General features: G+C 35.2%; 1 protein-coding gene across 1 annotated transcript in view; it reads left to right on the forward strand.

Moving 5' to 3' along the window:
- Positions 1-2,267: 2,267 nt before the first annotated feature.
- Cog4 (conserved oligomeric Golgi complex subunit 4) overlaps positions 2,268-24,967 on the forward strand; it is a 111,021-nt gene continuing 88,321 nt past the window's right edge. The window contains exons 1-13 of the mRNA XM_089631481.1: positions 2,268-2,404; positions 2,480-2,677; positions 2,756-2,858; positions 4,587-4,779; positions 8,443-8,563; positions 10,113-10,538; positions 12,375-12,508; positions 12,600-12,713; positions 12,924-13,146; positions 14,556-14,688; positions 16,302-16,435; positions 19,103-19,288; positions 23,334-23,542. Coding sequence (XP_089487607.1) covers positions 2,318-2,404; positions 2,480-2,677; positions 2,756-2,858; positions 4,587-4,779; positions 8,443-8,563; positions 10,113-10,538; positions 12,375-12,508; positions 12,600-12,713; positions 12,924-13,146; positions 14,556-14,688; positions 16,302-16,435; positions 19,103-19,288; positions 23,334-23,542 — 2,261 coding nt within the window. The 5' untranslated portion in view covers positions 2,268-2,317. The remainder of the gene's footprint in view (positions 2,405-2,479; positions 2,678-2,755; positions 2,859-4,586; positions 4,780-8,442; positions 8,564-10,112; positions 10,539-12,374; positions 12,509-12,599; positions 12,714-12,923; positions 13,147-14,555; positions 14,689-16,301; positions 16,436-19,102; positions 19,289-23,333; positions 23,543-24,967) is intronic.

A 24,967-nucleotide genomic window follows, 5' to 3' on the forward strand; every position in this document is an offset into this window, starting at 1 on the left:
AAGATGCTACCAAAAAAAAACACCAAAATAGCGGAACGACTCCGGCGCTACGCAGCTCATTCCAGCTACGAATTGACTTTCAATGAATCAACAGTAATTAAAATTGCTCAAGAGCATGTTTTGGGCAATTAAAACAATAAGAGACGCCTTATAACTCTTCTCTGTGACGCCTTTCAGAAGGAGGGAGTAGAAGTGGCTGTTTCCGAAGAAGATGCTGATCGAGAGATCGTCACGATGGCGTTATCAAAAAGAGCAGATGCCGATCGGGTCGTCATAGTGGGAGAAGATGTCGACCTGCTCGATCTTCTCAATGGTCTAGGCGCTGAAGAGACAAACGTCTATCTTCAGAAGAGCACGAAGGGTGAAGCTGGTTGCTGTCACTACTCTACGACCTTCTACAACAACAATTACCAGGAACGGTACTATTTACCCACGCGTTTGCCAGGTGCGATACCACCTTAGCACCGTTTGGCCAAGGAAAGACCAAAATCAGCACACTTCTGAGCAAGAGTGAACCACTTGCTGAGCAAGTGGAGGTCTTCCTTCGGCCAGACTCTACCCCACAAGCCGTGAGTGAAGCAGGCATCAAGTGCTTTGTGGCTCCATATGGGGGTGACATCGCGAGGGATACTTTGGATTTCCTGAGGTATAAGACGTTTGTCACTTCAACAAACATAAACCTCGCCCGTTTGCCACCGACGGAAGATGCTGCAGGCCACCATGCAGCAAGGTGCTACCTCCAAGTGCAGAAGTGGCGGGGAGTCAACTTGAATCCCACTGAATGGGGGTGGAAGCTGTCTTCTCAAGGACTCACCCCCATCCCCACCACGATGGATCCCGCACCTTCTGCCCTTTTGCGAAAAATTTCGTGTAAATGCAATAAAGGATGCTCTGGGAGCTGCTCGTGTAGAAAGGCTGGGATCCATTGCTCAGTTCTCTGTCAGTCATGCGGTGGCAAAGTTTGCATTAAAGTCCCGGATGTGGAGCTGAAATGGTCGGACGATGAAGATGACCCGACTACAGACTGGGCGCCTCTCCCAGCTAAGATAAAAAGAAAAACATGATTTGGCAACCAAGACACAATACCTACATGATTTATATTAGTTTTATTTTTTCTGTACATGTAATTTGTCCTTATAGTAGGTACAATGATGTTTGTACAAGCATTTTGGTATGTAGGTATATAAAACAATGTTTGAAGATGACGTTATTCCCGATAGATGTAATATCTTTTTTTTTATCAAAAATCTGTTAACTGTTTGATAAATAAAACCATAAAAAGACGTGAGAACAGTTTATTTGCATTTCACCCAAAATCCACTTATGACTGTTTTTGGTTATCTACCATTTTTGAGAGAACCGTTAAGTCTACAGATATTAATCTAGTTTCAAATGAAAGCGAATTAAATTTACAACAACTTTATTTCATATAACATTTGACGTGGGATGCGTATTTTAGAAATTATTTTACAAAATAAGTGACCATTTCGAAAAAATTTCACTTTTTGGAAAAAATTGCCTTTTTTTGAAGAACTGTATCTTGAAAACCAATGGCTTTATATAGCTTGCTTTGGTCTCAAATTATAGGAAATTTAGTCTTCTTTAAAAGTATTAATACCAACTACATCGGTCAGACCCTTCCTTTACTGAGATATTGAGCAAAAACTGAAAAAAATCCGAAAATTTCCTGGTTTTTTAGGTCCACCGCCGCTCGCACAGCACTTTCGAAGTTGCAAATTTTTTTTTTAATACTGGTTTAGGTCCTAACAACATATAAAAAATTCAGAATGACTGGACCTTTTGCAAGCACAACCCCCTTTTCATGTTTAACTTGACTGGACTAATAATCTGGTCTTGATTTGTATTGCACTTTATTATTGCATCTAGAATTATTATCTTAAAAGGAAGAATATTAGACAAAAATAAAATTTGCTAACACTTAGGCTATAGTTCTCAATAATCATGATGTTAAATTTTTGATGACACCACTTGCACTGAAAAGCCACAAAAAAATGTTCAACTTAGTATGGAAAGGAATATAGACCATACTGAAAAAAATTCTTACAATTCTGGAGCGAGAAGGTCATAATATGTTTAAAATTTACTGTGCACTTATAGTAATGGTAATGAAACCCAAGAGGTCATGTTTATCAGTAAAAGCGCTTTGAAAAATTGACTTGATAAATATAAAAATATCGATAATAACGATCAACACTGACAAAAGAAAGATTAGGAATGTATGAGCATTTATGTGCATGGGCATCACTAGTGCCGACTGCCGAATGTCGAATGATTTTGACAAGTCAACAAATCTGAAATGTCAAAAATTTTGTACGAAAATAAATATGATTTATCAAATGAAGATGGGATTCGTCAGGCCTGCGAGGAAATCGAAAAGGAAGAGGTAATGATTTTTCTAAATACTAAATTTAAATCAACCTGTTATCATATTTTACAAACGTTAAATTTTTTATTTTAGGACGAGGTTAACGCCGCTCTCGAAGCTTTAATTCAAAGACAGTGCCATTTGGGAGGTAAATTACGTTCTATAAGTCAGGCCCTCCCCAATTTACAAAACCTCAAAGGCGACGCTTGTAATCTCTCTGAAAGAATTACATTTACATCTAACCTAGCAGAGAACGTTAGTGCAAAAGTTAGACAGCTTGATGAAGCCAGGGTAAGCGCACAATGTCAATAGTTTTTACCTAAGCTTTACCAAGATTTTCTTCTTTCTCATTATTTAAATATTTTTCAGAGTCGAGTATCCGAATGTCAACAGAGAGTTCACGATCTGATTGATCTCCAGCTTTGTAGTGAGGGAGTTCAGACTGCCTTGAAGAATGAAGATTACGAAAAAGGTTGGTGCATTAATGTACAGTAGAGATTGTTGGCAGACATTTTTTTTTCACCTCTCACCACCTCATTGCTAATGTTATTGATAACCTAATGGAGGATGCATTTTTCACTGGTGAAATTTTTTCTAAGAATATTTTAGGATGAAAACGAAATCTTTAGATTCTTCGCTGATTCCCATTTCTCCCTAGATTTGTTAAAAACTCCATTTTTATAAAAACTCTCTGTTCCTTCCCAGATCTTGGTATTTCTCCCTAGACCCCATTACAGAAAATAATTGAACGTTTGGTTTCGGTTGTCTCCTTATTGTACCTTTTAAAATGTCTGCTCAGAAAATTCTCATTTCTGAGCACAAACTGCCTCCTGTTTTATATTATGTTTTAGTTTTTATTCTTGTTTTGTCCTGTCCTGCTGTTATTGTTATTCTAAGTTTTGTCATCACTTTGTATAAACAGTGTATTTAGTGCTATAATATTAGATCTGTATGGGGTAAGGCACACTGTAGGAATAATTTTAACCCTTTCAGTACCCATGTCCATGATCGTGGACATCGACTTTCATCTTTAGTTATTACGCTATTTGCTAGGTTTTGATCATTACAACAACTTGTCCATGATCATGGACATTAGTAGAGCAGTGTGGTGCTGCCATCATACGGAGTTTCAAGAACTAAAATGATAAACAAGCCATGGAGAAAACAGACCATCCCTTGCCTGGTAAGACACACTACAATATAATTAGTTTTCTTTATTATTTGTAGCAACTAATTTATCCGAGCATTTTTTTTCATGGAAATTAAATGTTTACGATGGTTCTTAAATGTTTAGTTACGAAGTTCTGTTGAGTTATATGATTACAAGTTACGTTTGAAAAGCGATGTCCATATTCATGGACAAATGCATTTGACGGTTGCGAAGAAATATGGTCAGGGGACCATTGTAACCATTTGTCCATGAACATGGACACTCTGTACAACAATAAACATAACAATTATCAAAAAAGTTTTCAAACAAAATATTTTTGAAATTATTTCATTAGTCTAGACACCAATTTTCAATTTTTTATGACTTACAAGGTTCAATATACAAAAGTACCATAATAAAATTTTATACCTTTGTAACCATTTGTCCATGAACATGGACACTCTGTACAACAATAAACATAACAATTATCAAAAAAGTTTTCAAACAAAATATTTTTGAAATTATTTCATTAGTCTAGACACCAATTTTCAATTTTTTATGACTTACAAGGTTCAATATACAAAAGTACCATAATAAAATTTTATACCTTTGTAACCATTTGTCCATGAACATGGACACTCTGTACAACAATAAACATAACAATTATCAAAAAAGTTTTCAAACAAAATATTTTTGAAATTATTTCATTAGTCTAGACACCAATTTTCAATTTTTTATGACTTGTGCCTGAAATTCAGTACTGAAAGGGTTAAGAACCACTAATACTGAATTACCATTTTTAAGTTTGTTATAGTTAAGCACACTTGAAGTGAAATGACACTAAACTGCGCTATATAAATGCCATGTTATTATTATTTTAGATTTTTTATTAGATTCTTATTTGTATAATATAATAATTGGAGTTTGGAGTAATGATAACAATCTATAGTGGAATTCAGTGAAGTTTTTCAAGCAACTTAATCTTTGTTATTTCTAAGATGCTAATTTAAATAAAGTTGTGGTTATTTAAAGGTATTTAGTGATTTCCAGGTGCGGCCCACGTGCACCGCTTCCTATCCATGGACCCCCTGATCCTACGGCAGACGGCAGCAGACGTGTCGGACACCTCAGACAGCGAGGGCGCCAAGATAGAGAACAGGTCCGTCAGCAGCAGCGCTGTCAACCAGTCTTGTCTCACGCTGCACAACGCGGCTGATAAACTGAGAACTGCTGTTACTAACAGGTTACTATTATTATCATTTTACTGCTATAGTGAAAGGTCCATATTACATCTAAATTCTCTTAGATTTCCATTTAATTTCTTGATTTATATAATATACTAGCCAAAGTCCCCGGCAATGCCCGGCTTTACACAGAGTTTTTCAAATTCCGACATAGACAGTGACCTTCCTCTTGTTTTGAAGGCCAAGTTTGCAAAATTTCATCAATTTCAGAATAAACCAGTAGATTTGTATAAAAAACAAAGCCACATCGCCACAGCTTGACACTTCGTTATATATATAGATAGATAATATATAGTTGAAGTCTCCGGCGTTGTCCGAGTTGTGTATTTCCTTTTTCGTGTTCAATAAGAGACAGTACGGCAGTACTGTCTTCAAATATGGACGGGTTTGTTATGCTAATAAGGAAGTTGAGTAAAAAATATTTTGACTTATAAAAAATATGTTCATGTAGATCAAAAAATATCGATTCTAAATATATAAATATATTTCTATATTATTATTCTTAGAATTAGTTAAACGTTCTTGAAAAAGCATTCAATAGCAATAGACTGTATACGCTCCATGATTGGTTGAAAAAATTCTGACATCACATGTGTCGTGACTTGTACGTACAACGGATCACCTATGGTGCATCTCTTTCTATTACATGAGAGATGGTCGGTTTAGATGAGAGAGGTGTATAGGCCAAAGGTTTATTTGGGTTTGTCAAATATATGTACGTATTTGTTGTTATTATTATATGAAATGGATTTCTAAAGATACATATTCGTATAGTGCTTTATAATAATATGTTGTTTATTGCATAACTTAGAAGTTTTTATTATTATACATGTCACATAGCATGTGATACACTTCAGGCCGCCGGCCGCCCAGAAAAGTCTCACAGTGAACTGGGCTGTAAACCGTTATTTTCTTATTTATTTACCGGTCTTTACTTTTCTGCGCGGTGGTCCTGAATTCGCGCGGGGAACGTCAACAAGTAGCGACGGCAATACCGTACAAGTACCGTACCGGGCGAGAAAAGCAAATATTCTAACTTAAAATATTAATTTAACTATGAAATCTTAATCAATTTTCTTTTTTTTTTTAATAACATCAATTCTAATAGACGGTTAACATTGGTAAAAAAATTACTGGAATTCCTTGTTGAAGAATTACAAATTTTTCCATACAAAATGCTTATGCGACGTGGTTTTCACAGTTCGAATGACGTCACACCACACCCCGCCTCTTACCGCTCGGATTCCACTCGTTTTGGCGGGCTTAATAAAATTTAAACTTTAAGAATTAATTTAATTATGAAAACAAACTTAAAAAATAAAAAAAATACCAGTATTTAAGTTTGAATGCGAACATTGATAAAAAAAAATAAAAAAAATGGACTCAACTTCCTTATTCTCTTTCTAAAATCTAGTACTGCCTCCTATTGAACACGGAAAAATAAATACGTGCCCGGGTGTTATGCAGGGTTTTTCAAAACCAGATTCATCTCGCAATAAAACCGTTTATTTTGTATAAAAATTATATCCTTACCGCCCACCCGCCCGCCACAGACACTCTAAAGAAAGTATTATTTTATTCTACTCTATTTAGTTAAGAAATTAACTAAATAGAGTAGAACACAGTAGTAGGAGCAAATTTACTCAGAACCCACAGAAGTGGTAAGTATTCACCCCCCATCTATACTATTTACATATTCTACGCCCATATGGGCTTACAAACATTGCATATACATAATTAGTATGTAGCCTTCGCGGCAGCTGGACGCGTCCTCCAACACATCCTTTAACTCTCTGTTTTTCTTAGGATTTTCAAGGGAAATTTGGCAACATCCCTTTGAAATTATTTTTAAAATCAATTATTTATTTATTTATTCGACAATTTGTACAGCGCCGCTTTTGTGAGATATCACCTCACCAATTAATCAACATTTTAAATAAACTTAACAACCAGTTATTAGAACTTTACGCCGGATGTTTTCAACAGAATTCTCGGTAACTCGGAAGGCCCGAGAAAGTGTTTCACTACGCCCAGGGTAATTTATTATCCCGACTGTTGCTTTTTATTGCGGGCATAATGCACCGCTTCTACAATCACCAGGAACAGGATTATATTGAGATGAATGATGGATTCGCCGAACATCAAAGCGGTGCTGCCAAGGTCTGTTATCTATGTGAAGATATTGTGTCAGCGCTTTATTAGCAGCAGACACACCTGGACGGATGACGAACCTCGTGCTGGCACTGTTGGTGGACGGGGTGGACTCTCGCTGCAGCAGCTGGTCCAGTTTCTTCACCACCTAGGATTCTTGCTTCAGAGTATCAATCTTCTATCTTTGTGTCACCTGTTCCTGTAGTTCATTTTACTTAACTTAACTTTACTTTCTTTTTGTAATATTTATATTTTTTTTGATACCTCCATCAACTGTAAAGCGCCCCTGAGGTGATGAAGAAATAAATAAAAAATAAAAAATAGTAGTTTAGTCCAACAGTGATCAAGAAATACATAATTATGCTTAGCTTATTTATTAATATTATTCAGGTATCTCTAAATAGTATTAAACAAAGTCGCTATCCGCATCTGTCTGTTTTTGCGCCTTGTTCTTCTAATCTTTATATATACATGCATAGAAAGTAGAGAAAAGTCAATGTTTTATAATCAAGTTGTAAAAAAATATTTTCCGGCACTTAAATTGCTAACGTTGGCTAAACCTTATGAGATACTTCAAAATAATGGAACTATGGAGTTGTATATCTTAAATAGGCCTTTAGAAAAGTCCTCTATGATATATGACTATCTCCCAAGGATAACCTAACACGTCAGCTAGTGTTACTATAAGCCTTCTCGTAACTATATTCCGTACAGTTGTACACATAAGTAAATGTAATAAATTTTTATTTTCCAACTTTATGTTCGGGTTAAATCTTCTCCACAGGAAAAACTAAACCCTTCCACACAATTTTCCACAAATGATCATCTAGTCAATCCACATTATGCAAGTGCATTATATAAGCATAATAAATACAAAACAATATAAGAACAACATATCAACCCACCAGAGGTCAAATGGGAAAATAATTCACTGACTCCAGATATTTTCATATCAGAGGGTTCGGCTCGGTAGAACTCCTAACTGGACCTGTAAATCCTACTGATCCCTCAATATAAATATTTAAAAAATCTTTCGTAATCATACATGTATTTAAAATGACTGATTTTTGCATTTTTATATATAAATTCTTTGACAGATCTAATACGCCTAAATTTTAAATGAGAGAGCTAGGTATAATATGTTTAGCTTAGTTATTAACCCCTTCAGTAATCATTTAAAAATTAAAAATGGAAAAAAAAACACCTTTTTTTTATCAATGAATTTTATTTAATCAAAATATATATCCTCATATAAAAGCCATTTAGGGCCCAAAATGGGACTGTATATTGATGTTGTGGTGCATAGTGTGAAAAAATAATTAAAAATTTTCTTTAGCATGAATTCCGAATTCTGACCGCCCGAGTATACTCGGGCGTGGTCCTTAAGAGGTTAATATTATTGAGTCATGTTACTATAGCCTCCTTGTAACTGTATTCCCTGCATTTGAATACATCAAGTCAGGTGCTTTCGTGCAGAATATTAATGGATATTTTCATGTTAATCATTTCAGATTCAATGAAGCTGTCAAAAAAGAAGACTTGGCATCTGTGGAGAGGTTTTTCAAGATATTTCCTCTCTTAGGAATGCACGATGATGGCCTTCAAAGATTCGCTGTCTACCTCTGTTCTAAAGTATGTCACTATCGTTTTGTTTATTTATTGTTAATAATAATAATAACATGGCATTTATATAGCGCAGTTTATTGTAATCTCACTTAAAGTGCGCTTGTTATTGTGTTTAATTCTTAGAACTGTGTATTTTTTTTGCATAAATTGTGTGCCACAATGCGTGATTGTCAGTAGTAGCTCGCGGTCTGCAGGCTAATGGACGTATCATGCGTTTTATGCGTGGCTGATGTTTTTTCCTCATTTTCAGCACTAATTTATAATATTTTACTTATGTTCATGTGCAATTAACCAATTCAGTGCCATAGGTGGACAAATCAAATATAATTTTAATGGTAACGAAAGTTCCTGGCAGCGAATGTGTTGATATGTACCCTTTGTACTGAGTACACAGCACTGGAGCTTGAGGGATTTTCCAGCACCGTAAGAAAGGAAGGGTTAATGTTTTCTGCAATCAATACAACAACAATATTAATTTAAAGTGAACTTGTGTGTTTATTTTTTTTTTAATATAATATCATTAATCCTTCATACATTAGAATCATGTGAAGTAGGTACCAGGTACGGTCCGTCCATACATGCTGTGGATGCTCCGCATCCCTTGCATTTTAGAGTAAAAAGATTTGGAATTCTAGCCGTAAACAGAAATACTTCTTCTTCTTCCTAGCACTATTCCAACTCATTGCCTAGGTAGGCTGTTGGGGTCGGCTCTTCTCGTTCTCAGGTTATAGCTTCTTCGGTTCTGAGTGTCGCTTTCATCTAGGCCGTTTCTTTGTAGGATATAGTAAACAGAAATACTGTAATTTAAATATTTCCACATTGACCTTACTGTGATTTTTTTACACAAAAGCGCTGAAAAAAATCAAAAAATATTATTATTATAAGACATAGTGTATATTATCATCCCGGTACAAACAGCGCGGGCTAGTCTAAATACACATACATTCTCAAAAACTGTGAAACGCGTAAAACACACTGTGGTGTGGAAGTGATGTGTAAACCGTATCCAAGAATGCTAGAATGTACGTTCTTTCCGCGCATGCGCACTGAGACCCATAAGCCAATATGTTCGTCAACTTTATACAATATTAATGACAGCATCCAACGTGCAAAAACCGTCTTTAATGCTCATATGTATAATGCACAGAGTCGTATACTCTATTACTAATCCATTGGATTGTATGCGCGCGCTGCTTTGACAGTTTGCTTTGAGCTTGGATACTTCGCCAACGTGTTCTAAATGATAATAGTGGATTGAGTGGTTGTATAATTAAATCATTAATGCGGAAAAGTTTTGTTTCTCGGCCATTTGCGGAAAAAAAACTTATTCTGGATACTGGAAATATTGAGTTATGGAGCTTAATGGATTTATGGAGATAATTTTAGACGGTACCTAATTGTATCTTGTTCGTGGGCTAGCGTGTAGATGTGTATATTTGATATCAAGTACGTAGTAAGTACGAGTATAAACATTTGATGTCCAGCATCCCTTTTAGAAAAAGTCACCGACCGCCACTGGTAGGTACCAAAAATAATTTTACTATTGTTTTTTCAGATTCAAGAAACATCCCAAAAGTCATTGCACAGTGCTTTAGACACAAGTTCCACGGATAAAAGAGCAAGCGTTATCTTTGCTGATACGTTAACCTCATTATTTGAGTCTATCGCCAAAACTATAGAGATTCAGCAACCGCTCATTGAGACTTACTATGGACCTGGTAGACTATTGCCCGCTATATCTGTCTTGCAGAAGGAATGCGATAGGCAGGCTAGCAGGATTATGACTGAGTTTACCAAACACCGGCAGCTGAATAAGATTACATATCAGATCAATGACTACAATAAGAATGGTGGATCTAGTTCCTCAGGTTCGACAAAAGAGAAACTTGACCCGAAAGCTTTGGATGTAATGATCGGAGAAGTATCAGTTATGCATTCCAGGATGGAGTTGTTCTTCAAATTCTTGAAGCGGAGAGTCACAGTTAGTATTATTATTTTTTTTTGTATGGTTATATGAAAAACTCAAATTGGGAAATATTTTTTTAAAAAGTGAAATGGATAACATGATTAACACGTTGAACGCCATTGTGGAAATGAAGAAAAATTACCATTTTAAATTTGAAAAAAAAAATACTCAGATGGCATCGGCGACCAGCAAAACGTATTCTTTTTTTTTTTTGACCAAAATTTTCCATGAAAATCAAGAAAATTAACTGCGGTCACTGGTGACCGTCATGGCGCTATGGGAGAAAAATTACGATTTTCGTTTTGAGGTGACCTACATGGCGTTCAACGTGTTAAATTGGATAGGAGAAGTGGAAAGAGAAAGCTTTGGAAATACGTATGTAGATACCCACATGTGTTAAGTGCAATTTGAAAATTTGATTTATAAGACTACTGCATGTTAATTATAATTAATGTGAATATCTTTTTTTTATCCATTCTAAATGAAATATTTAATGTAAATTTCGTATGAAGCATCCATTTACAGATCAAGTAATCTTGATAAATGCTTTAAAAAACACGTAATTGTTTTTACTTAAAACTGCACTTAACACATATGTGTGCTAGGCCATCGATGTACCGTGTTATTTAGATCCGGTTAACCCTCTCGCATTGGAGAGGATTAATAACTTTCTCCCAATCGAGAGTTTTGTGCGATACATAAGTTGTTGTTTACGTCACATAATCTGTTATTCAAGTAATCATATAAACTTTATTACAAAAAATTTTCCCGTTACTATTTTTTGAGATATCAAATAAAATCTCTTCAAACTGAAAAAAAAAAAATTTGCTTCTCTCTCTGATCCCCATTATTTAAAACAAATTCTTGCTGCAAACAAGCCACGAGTGCGGTCGTAAAAGATGCATTTTACTGAAAAGAGATACTATTGTATGGAGGGAAATAATTGTACTTGTGGAGTCACTGGGCATCATTAATTCATCACTCAACAAATACAAAAGATTGTTACTGACACAGCTTAGTTATGTATAGCAAATATGTAATGTATTAATACATAGTTATTACTATTCATTTGTAAAAGCCCCTACAAAGGACGTTATTAATTATTAATCAACATTCTACTGATGCACTCATATATGATTTCACAATAAGTTTAACAGTACTCAAGTTGTTTTAAATTTAATATTAGTTAATCCTTTCTTCTTTCCAAATAAGAATCCAATCGAGCTTTAAATTAAAATATTAGTAGAATGGATAACATATTGTGGAAGTTTGATCCATCCATCCACTTTGCAAGAAGTATTTCCTAGGATTGGATACAAAAGGTGTTTTATTATTTTTTTTTAAGTGTCATCGGAGATTTATATTATTTTACAATAAATATATATAAATTTTGTTTTAGACCACTTTAATTTTAATTACACTCTACCGGTTTCGGAAGCACCCTTCCTTCGTCAGAAAACGAAGAGTTTTAATATTCTTCTGATGAAGGAATGGTTCTCTCGAAACCGGTAGAGTATTATTAAAATTAAAGTGGTCTAAAACAAATTTATATATTTTTATTGTAAATTATGAAAAGCCACAAAGTAAATGCTTATTACAAATATGATTTATATTATTGTTGGTAGTGAAGATTTCTTGGATGCCAGCCAACTATAATGTCCAAATAAAATTTTGAAAGTCTCAGACAAGTCAAATATGTATTTGAGTTCTCTTATAAAATTTTGCATTTTAAGAACACGTTAGTTAATGCAGAAGAAATATAAAAAATAATCCAAAATTCACTTAGAATGAAATCGCATCACCTATTTAAGTTGTCCGTAGTTTCTAATCTAATTTGTCATTGTTTTTCAGAGTGATATTGAAGTGGGAATAAGTGACACTGAAAAACGGACCGCATTACAGAATGATTTGACCACATTGATAACCAAATCAGCACTCAGCAGGACTGGACAAGATTTACTTGGACATTATCTTCTTTTGGAAAGGTAGTCATTTTGCTCAGATCTTTATCACTATTATTATTTCTACATAGAATGTTTCAATGTTTTTTTTTTTAAATTTATTTTTCGATTCAAGGTATTTCATGGAAGAAAGTGTTCAGATTGCCATACAAATAGATGCGCTGGAAGAGGGCCAGTTGACCACCAGTTTGATTGATGATGTATTCTTCATCATAAGGAAATGCATCAGGTAAACAGCACCATAAAATTCTTAAAAAAATACATAATACGTTTATGCTCATAATTTTATATTACATATTTGCTGTTCCTTCCAATTTAGCAAATTTTCAAGGAAGATGTAAATATTCTTTGCAACACGGCTTCATATCTTTATTATCATTTAGTTTAGTGCATCCTGAGAGGTACCAGATTCTCCAATTTTCTTTAATTTAACTTTCAGACGGGCTTCATCAACGGGTAATATTGACGGAGTATGCGCCGTGGTGAACATGTCCAGCGGCGTCCTCGAGGGCTCCGTGTGTAAGGCTCTGCGCAAGGCCCTGCGCCAGGGCTACCCCTGCGGCTACCTCGACCTGGCGCAGGCCTACTCCGCCATCCACACCACCATCCAGCAGGGTCGACTGCAGCCCTCCGACACAGAGGCTCAGAAGGCTACGTTCTTGGTAAGACTTAGTACTTTGATAATATTATATGTTATTTGCTTTTGTAGCAATTATTAAGCCATTTTGCATCTACTCCTTCTTTTATTTTCGGACAGCCTTACATTTTATTACCTGAAAGATATGTAAAAGAACACTATTGGTTGTGAGAATTTTAAATAGTAATTATTGATTACAATTCTTTCTGGATAAATATTGAGTAGGTAAATCTTGATATCACCCATTGATTAGCTAGCGAAAGCAGTTTTAACAAATCCATTGCGAATCCTCATAGTAATTAAGTTATCTATTTTTGTCGTCAGTGCGGGTCCCGAAGATAGCTGTTGCTCGCTACGTGAGAGATATTGAAGTAATTTTTTAAAATTTTTTAGACATTCTTCTGCAGAGTCTGTATTAATAATTCAACGTAAATTCTATTGAGTCAGTGGCTGATCATCATTGTTCATGTCACATGCAATATTCCTACTTAATTATATTGTGAATATAGTATGTTTGTGCGTTCAATGCATGTAGTTAATAATAATAATAATAATACTTGGATGACTTGTATAGCGCCGTTTTTGTGCAAAAACACCTCAAGGGTGCTGTACAAACTTATAATACATTTCTTCAGTGATCTATGTTATTACTTAACTATTTATGGAGAAAATATACAGTACAATACTTACCTGGTAGGTCACTTGAGATTAACACTTAATTAACATTATCTAATTGTTTATTGGCGAAATTTAGATACAGGATTTAGGACTAAATTGAAAAATTGAATATTACTGGACTTTCTCTTAGGATTGGTATATTTAATTTAAGGGTACGACAGCTTAAAAAGGTAAGTTTTTAGTTTAGACCTGAATTCTGTTGGACTTGTTATGGATCTTAGTTCCGGAGGGAGTTTTTTCCAGCCTTCGGCCCAGATACTCCGAAAGCGCGATCACCAAACTTTGAATGTAGTATGAACGTAGTTAGTTGAATGAAGTTAGTTGAATGTAGTATGCTCAGTGTTTATTTAAAATAATGATTTTGAAGTATATGGATATGATTACCTGCTAACATCAGAAAATTTTAAGTGGGAAGTAAAAAAAAGGTTTATACTAAGAAAGTTCATCTTGAAAAATATATCCTGCACTGACAGTATGGACATCATAATCCTGATCCATAGTGAATATATATTAATACGGTTTGTATAGAACGAGAGATCAGCACATTAACATATTAAGGTACAGGCTTCCTTTTTTGAGCAGGTACCTTGTTTGTGGGGGTTGAGGTTCTGTGAAAGAACTGACTTCACATGTTGGAAGTTGACTAAAAACTCATTTTGTGCACTGTGTAATAATTGTTGCTGTGTAATAGTTGATTTAGGTATGCATATGTAAAAGTGTTTTCACTATCTTAAATTATATTATATTTATCCACAGGCACATCTGAACAATAGTGATGTAAGCATTGAGTACGTGGAAACCCTCTGTCAATCCATGCTTAGTGAAATAATACAGCAGCATTCTTCCATGAGCGACAGTGAAAGAGGAAAATTAGAAAGCTGTCTCTCAGGTAATTTGAGAAACTTATTCAAAAACGGTCTATATGGGTTTAGAAGTGTGTAATGATCTGTTCTTTTCAAACTTTTCCTTCTCTTCTTTCTACGATAAATTTTCTTTAAGTCCCATAGGTAATTTTTCCATAAGGCTTTGGTTATGTATATATCCGGGGTAGGAATGTCCTCCCTGCCGTCTTTACAAGCCCTTGCCCCTCTCTTTATTACACACCCCTTCAAGTGTGTGCACCCTAGTTTGTCTACGTGGTTTACGATCTTGAACGTAATCATTTCACGTGACGGTTCAGTATAAAAAGGTTTCACCGAACGTTGTGTTGGCTTTTTTTGTGTAACACCTAGCGCCCCTGAGGTGATTTTTTCACAAAACGGCGCTCTACAAATTATCCAATTTTCTATCCTCACTGAGTACAACCACTTTCACTTCACACAAACACAGGTTCAATAATATTTCACTTTAATTCAATATTCAACAAAGCTTTCTAACACCATCTGAATTCACTAATTAACTGTAATTTCACACAACACTTCTGATTTGTATCGATTTCTCGGAGCTGTCAACGTACCAAAGTTCAAAACCCGACTGTCCCATCGATCTCTGCTCCCTTCCCGTGGGAACGTGTTTACTTTAAAAAAACCCTGCCTGTCATCTTCTCCTAGTCTTAACAAAAAAATTTTTGGGGTACGTTCGTCTCGTTTATTTTATGTGAGTATTCAAAACATCACAAGTGTGCTAACCACAGAATAACTAAGACACAGAGCTGCCCATAAGGGTGAGAGGAACAAAAAAAGTTGTGCAGAGACAGTGTACAAGCAACTCACATGTAGTTTCACTATTTTAGTCTCAAAAGATAAAATTTGCTTAGGAATAAGCAGTCTCTTTTACAATGGCGTGGGAATTTTTCGCTGCATTATAATTGCGAAACACAAATCGGATGAAAAAGTTCGGCTTGTTTCCAAAATTGAACATTTTGTTAGGGTATTGATAAGTTTGACAGTTTTACAAATCTTTCTATCTATGTATATAAATAAAAATGTTAATGTTTGTTTGTTCATAATCTTTAAAAGTTCTTCACCGATTGCTTTGAAATTTTGACACAGCGTTGCACTCGAATACGCGTATGTTTATACACCTATATCATATAGATGTTACCTGTGACAGGTAAAAACATTTTTTTTGGAAAAACAGTGCTATCTGTTGGAAAAAATCCTTTTTTAAAATCAGTTGGAGAAACAGGATTTTTTAAAAAAACAGTGCCATCTATTGGACGTAAAAGCAAACCGTGCTATGGTTTCTCTATCTGAACGCATGATGAGTGAACGGCTGATGTTGCATTTAGCGAACTTTACTTTTCTGCACAGGGTCTGGTTATTTCGATGTGCGCTCACAGGCGGTCAATGTACCAATGATATCATAATTTATTGAAGACATGCTCGAACCCTCCCAGTGCCAAAACAATTGTCACATGGTTTACTTCCAGCGTATTGAAATGATACTCAGATTTTGAATTAGGGTGTGTCTGTCTCTTCTGATGTAAGTTGTGCTAACTATGTTTTCACTTACAACCTGTTAATGCGATCTGCCATTGTTATCACTTTTATTAATTTGTAGGTCTCTCCGGTGTGACTGTGAATCTAAGGAGTGTGGCGGAGTATGGTCTCCAGCTGCTAAGGTCCAGTGCTGTGAAACCAAGACTCAATCCATGGATTGATTCCTTCAATCAATACAATCACCAACCCAGTGAAGTAAGCATTCCTCCATCAATAAATTTACTCACATATTAATTGTTATACAAAATGTTTTTTATCACTATTCCTTCCTAATTGATTACGCCATTTACACAATACACCACTCATTTAAACATACATACAAAACTGCTGTACTTGGAGATAATATTGTTGTAGTTTTTCTTATTCCTAAATACCTTGTCTCCTCCGTTCCGTCTCACTACCTCCCCGCTCGCGCACATTGCAGTATCAGTTTGCTCATCACCTTTTTAAGTAAATAATAAAACTATCGCCTAATGAAGTTCGCCGCCCGCCTTCTGCTGCTCGTTACTATAAATACCTGCTTTTTTTGTTAGTGCCGCGCGTGCTAATAAATGGTTCGCTATTTCGTAAGTATAAGTTGTGATTTTTTTTTTTCACATTAACCCCACGCAGGAGATCCTGAAGAAAATAGTTTCCCTCAGGGCCTGTCACTTTGGGGGTTGCTGTGTTTTTTTAATTTTTTTAAAAATATTAACTCCACACAGGAGGCCCTGAAGAAAATAATTTCGGAAGATTGTTTCCGTTGAAGGAGACTAGATTATCATTTAGATCCCTTTTAGACGTAATCAGACAGGATTGGGTCTTTGAAACATTGAATTCGACGAGATTATTTTTACCCCAGGAGGAAATACTCTCGAGATAACCGTCCATTCTCTGCTTCAAAGCCCTCCGAGCCGTTGGAGTTTGTGTGCCCTTTGGGGGCTTGTCAAACAAAAAGCTATCATGAACTGTACTGTCATCCGCGTAACAATGAATCGGTGCACATGTCAAAAGGTCATTGATGTGCAACAAAAACAAAGTCTGTGTGGAAGGTATTTTTAAGGAAAGGAGGGAGAGGAAGTTCTGGGAAGGAAAAAAGGTATGAGGGTTCGATAGGAATCTAGGGATCAGTGTGACCAAGAGTGACGGATGTCTGAATATATCCCTCCCACTGCGACCAAGGTGATGGGTCGAGAGATCGTTTGGAGAGGTCAAAGGGTCTGCACTACCAGCCTCTCCCAATGGTTGGTGGGCAGGCGCATCCTGAATACACCTCATCCGACGAACCCAGGCACCCCTGTTAAGTCACCAAACGTAGCAAACCATTTGGGGTGACATATGGCAGAGGTGTTGGTTATCCAATAAACGGTTCCCGGGGCGGTGGTACCCAAACCCGCCTCCCAAATTGAAGATTAACTGGATGAGAAGGGAATTATGCTTCAAAATACCCTGGTGAGTTTTCCCCTTTACCTTCAGGCATATTTTCTGATTGGTGCAGTGGTCACTCATACACAAACATTCAAAACCCACATTCCTTCGATTACTCATAATTACACTAAATTCACACATCATTCATGTTTACAATTCTTAATTCTACACTGGTAGATAAATAAATATCTGCATTTCTACCCAAAAATGAGAAGTATTTTATACACAATGAAATTACAGTAAGTCAGTTTCAACAAAACAATGTTATAATAATAAAAGCACTTTTTCAATTTATTTATTGTAATTAAGTTTAATTTGTAGAACTCCATTTTAATTTTAATTTTATATATTTAATAATATTGTTATTGGGTTTAAAAAACAGTTTATTTTTAAACCCAGCAGCACTTTTTCAAAATTCGCAGAACATCTCTTAGTGAATAATCACATCCCGCTTGACAACAATGAACTTAAACCCTTTCATATAGAAAGGAAGGGCCTTAGATTAAATTTACTTGAACAATTAGAAATTAATAAAAGAACCAATGACCCTAATATAACATTAATTAATAAAGTAAGGAAAATTATTTATTCCCCGCTTCTAAGTATGGACACAAAAACTAAACAAAATAACACATTTAAATAAATTAATAACTGCTACATCATTATTAAACAATTAAGATAACAATCTATTGTCACAATTATTTTATTTATTATTATTTATTTATTATTATTACACGCCCTAATGGGCTTTTACACACCACAAAGTTTAATAGTAGAGTATCACAGTTATTATAGATTCTACAAAATTAAAACAATAAAGGAAACATAATACAACGAAAAAAGAAAAAATATTAAATGTTACAACAAAAGCATTTAATAAAATAAGATACATTAGTAAAAATGATAAGAAGTCTCACATAAATAGATATTCAAAATAAAAATAAAAATATATATATTGCGGAAATTATAGATGTCTATTTGTGTCTCGATCTATAAAAGAATTGAAATAAACAATATTTATATTGATTATTTTTAAGATGAAATATATCTCCCAGATCAGAGTATTTATTTCCGAGACTGTGAAGTCTTGGAATTGGGGAATTTTGATAAGACAGTGTCCTTGTGTTGTAAAAATAAAAGGGTAGTAAATTTCGGCAAGATCTTTATTTATCTTTATATTTTATCAGTAAATCGGTTAACCTGTAATAAATCATTTTAAACTGGGAGGGGGTAAAATAGAATCATATAAATAAGTCGTCTAAACGTGGCTAAAACCACAGTTTGAAAATGGCTTTGAAAGCCGAAACAGCTGTAACAATAACAAAAAACAACAAATACTTGCAGAACTTAATAATTATATTATTAAATTTGATATTACTTAAATTTAAAAAAAAAAAAAGTATCATTTCTATTCTCCGATGAAACGAGATAATTATTTTCTTCTTTTGTTTGCAGGACGATTTTGCTGCCTACGAGTCTGAAGAAAACTTTGCCCAGACATTGATTATGAATCTGGATGGCCTTCTGAGTCCCTTCAAGGAGACCCTCACTCCAGCCAACTTCGACTCCCTCGTTACCACTGTGACTGTTGATTGCAACCAGAGATGGGAGAAGCTCATCTTGAAGTCATCATTCAATCGGGTATGTACCAGTGGCGGTCAGTGAATTTTCAGTAAGATTGAAAAATACGACATTAATGATGTTGTAATTGAAAAATTTTTCTTTTTTAATTTTTTAGATAAAAAATTTTCAGTTTGGGATGCATTCCTGAAGATTTTACAAGATTTCTAAAGATCTTCGTACAAAAAAATTGAAATTTAGATTAAAAAAAAAAATTTTCAGCTTCAATAATGTTAAATGTTATTTTTCAATTTTGCTACTCTAGCTCACTGAAAAGTCACAGACCGCCACTGATATGTACAACAAACAAATAGTGCTTTTAGTATACTATAACAAACATCTTTTTTTTTTTATTTTTTTTTTTTTATAGTGAATACCTCACAAGAGTCCCAACTGCTCCCGTCTGGAGCCAGTGAGACTATGGCATCCCCAATTGGGGGATGTTGGGAGGCTGAAGGTAAGTGGGGAAGGGAAAGAGGAAGGTGGGGAAGTACCTGGCTATTCAGATCTAGTCACTAAACACGGCTAAAGCCATTTGGAGCAACGTTTCAATTCTGAATGGTGGTCTTACACCAGGGCGATACTGGTAGTATCTTCCACTCTGGAACGTGCCGCAAATATACTATACAGGGTGTCCGGAAACTCGTAGTACAAGCGGGAAACTGGTGAATCTACATCACATTTGGAGTCGATTTTGTTGTATATTTTTTTTTGATTTGAGCTTTCGTTATCGAGTAAATCGAGTTAGAAGTTGATTTTTTTTTTTTTTTTTTTTAATCAAATTCTTATAAATTATTACTGAAGATCAAAGTACCCAACTAATTAAAACTATTTGAAAGTAAAACAAATGAAGAAACTCGGATTTGAAGCATTATTTTGAAATCACCCTTCATTTAACCCGGTGTAATCATAAAATATTTCTGCTCTGCAGGGTTAAAACATCTGTTGTTCAACCCTAAACACCAGAAAAAACTTTAACCCTAAAATAGCCGAAAAATATTTTTTTTTGGTTTTTTTTTTTTTTTTGTGAAAATGCTCAAAAAAAAAAATTTATGTTTTTTTGAGTTCCCCATGTGGTGTAGATTCTCCAGTTTCCCGCTTGTACTACGAGTTTCCGGACACCGTGTATATTATTTTAATTAATTAATTGTGAAATAACACAAATTAATCAAATAAAATTTATTTGCGCACGCCGGGTTCGAACCCGCGACCTTCGGAATGGCAGTCCAATGCGTTACCACTGGACTATGCCGGCCGTCAAAAAACTTGCGAAGATTGGGAAATTTTATGCGTTGAGCAGGTAAGAAACAGTTGCCCATAGGGGCGAAGGGAATAAACCAAATTACATGGAGCTGAGGAAGTAGCGAGGGTGTGTTCCTTTCAGTGATTCGTCTATAAATGAATCCGACAGTCTATAGGCAACTCGCATTGTAGTATCACTATTTTAGCCTTCAAAAATAAAATTTGCTTACTTAAAAAGTAGTGACTTCGGCCTGATTCGGCGGCGGAAGTAAGCAAATCCCATTAATAATCCTTCCGCAAAAGAGCCTTGGAGCCTGGAGCCTTGTCATCAGCTCTTTTCATGTGAAATGCCAGTCCGGATACAGGATGAGCCGATGACCGATTTCCAATATGCATGGATAAAGTCTCCAGTTTAATTAAAAAATTATGACGAAATTAGAGAGCGGATTCGTCGATCCTCAGCCTAGAAGGGTTTCCACTGCTGTGGGGAGTTGAAAAAAGAATGAAATGTTGCTCCATTTTGAAGTGCAATTTTGGTGGTGGGTTTGCAGTTATGGTAAGCGTAGCGACCCAAAAATTCAGGGTTTGCAATGTGGCCAGTACGCAATGGTAAATCCATCATTGCTGAACTTCACCGAAACCATAGATATAATATATGTAAAAGGATCCACACACCTTGTTACAAATCGTTTATGTAACACTACTCCTGTATTCCTGTGTCTAGACAGACGTAGGAGGTACATAAATAATAGATATAATAATGGGATTAGATTCTCATTTGGAGAGAAAAAAAGAATTGACTAATCGTGAAATTAGAAATGATCGTATCAGCAGAATGCTGCCTACTCATCAACTAATACATAATGATGAGGACTAACTTCCTAACTTCTCTTCTTCTAATTACTAATTTCCTTCACTTTGTGCGGGAAGGGTAGTTCTACCTTTTACATTGGTCCTGCTTGAATGGCGGAAAAAGCATTGCTGTCTGATAACACTGGTCGACATTTATTTTTCTAAGTGCAGTCCCTTAAGCATAGCTAATTTTTTTATATGTATTTAGTATCCATAAACACGAAATGAAACAAAAAAAAAATTATATAGGTCAGATTTTTTAATTTTATTTAACAAAGTTTTTTCACATAATTCTTCCATAGTATGACGGGTACTTACTTAACAAAATTTCAAAACTAATTGGATTTAACTTTTTTTGCTCCTGATTTGTGCTTGTGAGTATCTTGAGAGTCTCTCTGCAGGGTCCAGCAATAGTCTGCTAGCATAGATGGACTCCACTTTCCTTGGTATCACTTTTCCATAGCCGCAATGTCCTGGTGAAATCGTTCGCCGTGCTCGTCACTGACATCTCCCATATTTTCTGGGAAAAAATTCAAATGAAAGTGAAGGAAGTGTATTTTTAGTGACGTTACATCCCATATTTTTGTAGGCCATGAGCATTTCAGACACAATGCTGATATAGTCTTCACTTTAATGACTTCTCGACAACAGAAAATTCTCGACAACATTCTTGAAGGCTGACCAAGCGGCCAGCTCGACTGGTCTCAACACTGTTATAAAATTCGGATCAGTCATGACCTCCCTTATTTGTGGTCCCACGAATATTTCTTCTTTAATTTTTGCGTCGCTGATCTAACGAAACTTTTGCTTTAAGTAAATCATGCCATTTCCATCCTTTTACAAAAATTTTCATCAAACCCAATTTAATGTGTAAGGGTGTAAGTAAGATATCTTTAGATTTTACTAAGGGACCATGTTGAACATTCTTCGTGCCAGGTTTAAGGTGATTTCTAGTAGGCCAGTCCTTCTTGGCATAATGGTTTTTCCTTTCTCTGCTGTCTCACTCGCACAGAAAACAACAATACTTTGTATATCCCGCTTGCAGTCCTAGTAGGAGCCCTATTATTTTTAGATCACCACATATTTTCCATTAGTATTTTACAAATTTTTTTTTTGTTAACTGTAGCTTCATATTGTCATAGTTCTCTTTCATGTTTGCAGCATGAATAAGTGGAATGGATGGTCAAAAAATCAAAAAATCAATGATAACTCACGAATAAATATGAATTAATACACATTTTAGTAAAACTTAAAACCCATAAAAACCTGACGTGATAGAAAAAAACTAATCACATATCTGAAATCAGCGTGAAATCTCCTGTCAGATTTGGCTACTTTCGTTAGAGGGACAAAAAATGTGTTGACCAGTGTAATTTTACATATATATTTTATACGAATCTCTTTGTAAGGGTCCAAACTACATGTATATGTAGTGTAAAATGTGAACCAAGTCTTCCCCATCGTCAAATCCTCGTCTTTTGTATGGAAGAATATTTTATCAAAATGAAACTATATTTAAACTCGTAAAACGGGAATACATCCTTCCACTTATTGCACCGGAATATGGAAGTTTTTTTTGTAATGTGATTCGAACAAAAATTAAAAAAAATTTGTAACATAATAAAAAATACATACATTTTTACAAATAAAAAATCAATAAATGGCCCACCACTGACTTCAACTTCAGTTTACGGAGACCTTTTACAAAAAAAAGGATTAATTTCAGAATGTAATGTAAATTCAGAATGTTAATGTAAAACTTTTCATTAAAATATATGTATTATTTTCAAAGATATACCTAGCTGTTTAAAAACTAAATCCATTTTCTCGCCTGGTACCCCTGTTTTCGCAAGCATAAAGTAAGTTAACATTATTTAATTGTACGTGTCACAATTCTACCAGCTTTAAGCTTTGGGACTTTAACTTTACTTTAATGTTTTTATTAATTTTGTATATGTCTTTTTTCCTTCAGTTGGGCGGTTTAATTGTAGAGCGCGAGGTCCGCAGCGTGTGTTCCTACTTGGGCGGGCTATCTTCCTTCTCGGCACGCGACAGGTTTGGTCGTCTGACGCAGGCGGCGGCCCTGTTGGCTGTGGAGAAGCCCTCGGAGGCGGCCGAGTGGGCGGCCGGGGCGGCCTGGAGGCTGACGCCGCAGGAAGTGCGTCAGATACTGGCTCTCAGGTAGGAACAAATTTTTAGTTTAATCATTGAAGACAATATGTTTTTTAGCGACTCTCAAACGAAAAGTTGAAACAGAAAAAGATTCATTCGCATCTAGGAATTGAACCCAGGACCTTATCCTTCCCGGGGCTTATTGGCTGCTATATTTATGTATTATTGCAAGATTCTTCCCGAAATAAATGTAATCTAGGTAATGTCTTTAGTTTCTAGCTTCTACTGAAGTGGTTTGTTTTTATTTTCATACAGGCCATGAGACAAAAAATGCCCTCATGGTCTATGTCATCTTTGAGGATGCTGTGTGGAGGGTCTTTTTTAAGGAAAGGAAGGAGAGGAATTTCTGGGAAGGTAAACGATATGAGGGTTGGGTAGGAATCTAGGGATCAGTGTATCCAGGAGTGACAGATGTCTGAGTATATCCCTCCCACTGCGACGTTAGGCGATGGTTGAGATTTCCCAAACCGGCCTTTCCCAATCTGGCATGCCACACAGCTGGTGGGTAGGCGCATCCTGAACACACCTCACCTGATGAACCCGGGCACCCCTGCTAAGTCACCAAACGTAGCGAACCACTTGGGGTGACCTATAGCAGAGGTGTTGGTTATACAATAAATGGTTCCCGGGGCGGCGGTACCCAAACCCGCCTCCTTAGTCTTTAATCTTCTTTTTGGGATAAAACAAGATAAAGCATGGTAAAATGAGAAGACTTGGATTTTTTTTTTTTAAATTATGTTATTTTTAATATAACTTTTAAATACTAAAATATTAATATTATTTTTAATATTATTTTTATATTTTCCGACTTTATGTCCGGGTTAAATCTTCCCCACAGGAAAAACTAAACCCTTTCACACACTTTTCCACAAATGATCATATAGTCATCCACATTAAGCAAGTGCATTATATAAGCATAATAATTACAAAATAATACAAAAATAACACGTCAAATCACCAGAGATCAACTGGGAAAATAATTCACCGACTCCAGATATTTTTATATCAGAGGGTTCTGCTCGACGGAACTTCTAATTGGACCTATAAATCCTACTGATCCCTCAATATAAATATTTAAAAAATCTTTCGTAATCCTACATATATTTAAAATGACTGATTTTTGCATTTTTATAAAAAAATTCTTTGACAGATCTAATACCCCTAAATTTTGAATGAGAAAGCTAGATATTGCCAGTAGCCGAAATAACAAATGGTGATATTTTTATAGTCTGAGAATGCCAAATTCTTTTAATCTCACTATTAAATCTGTGTATTTTCTTATTTTTTCAGAAACAAATATAATTAATTTTTATTTTTAATATAGCTTTTATTTTTAATACATATGTATAATGTAACTTTTTTTGTTTGTTTTTAAAAAATATATTTGTTTACAGGTATCTTGATATACCTTGATTTTTCACAAGATCACATTTT

Source organism: Hesperophylax consimilis, chromosome 4 (assembly GCF_061612785.1).
Source record: "Hesperophylax consimilis isolate HC1 chromosome 4, BYU_Hcon_1.0, whole genome shotgun sequence".
Taxonomy (NCBI): Eukaryota; Metazoa; Arthropoda; class Insecta; order Trichoptera; family Limnephilidae; genus Hesperophylax; species Hesperophylax consimilis.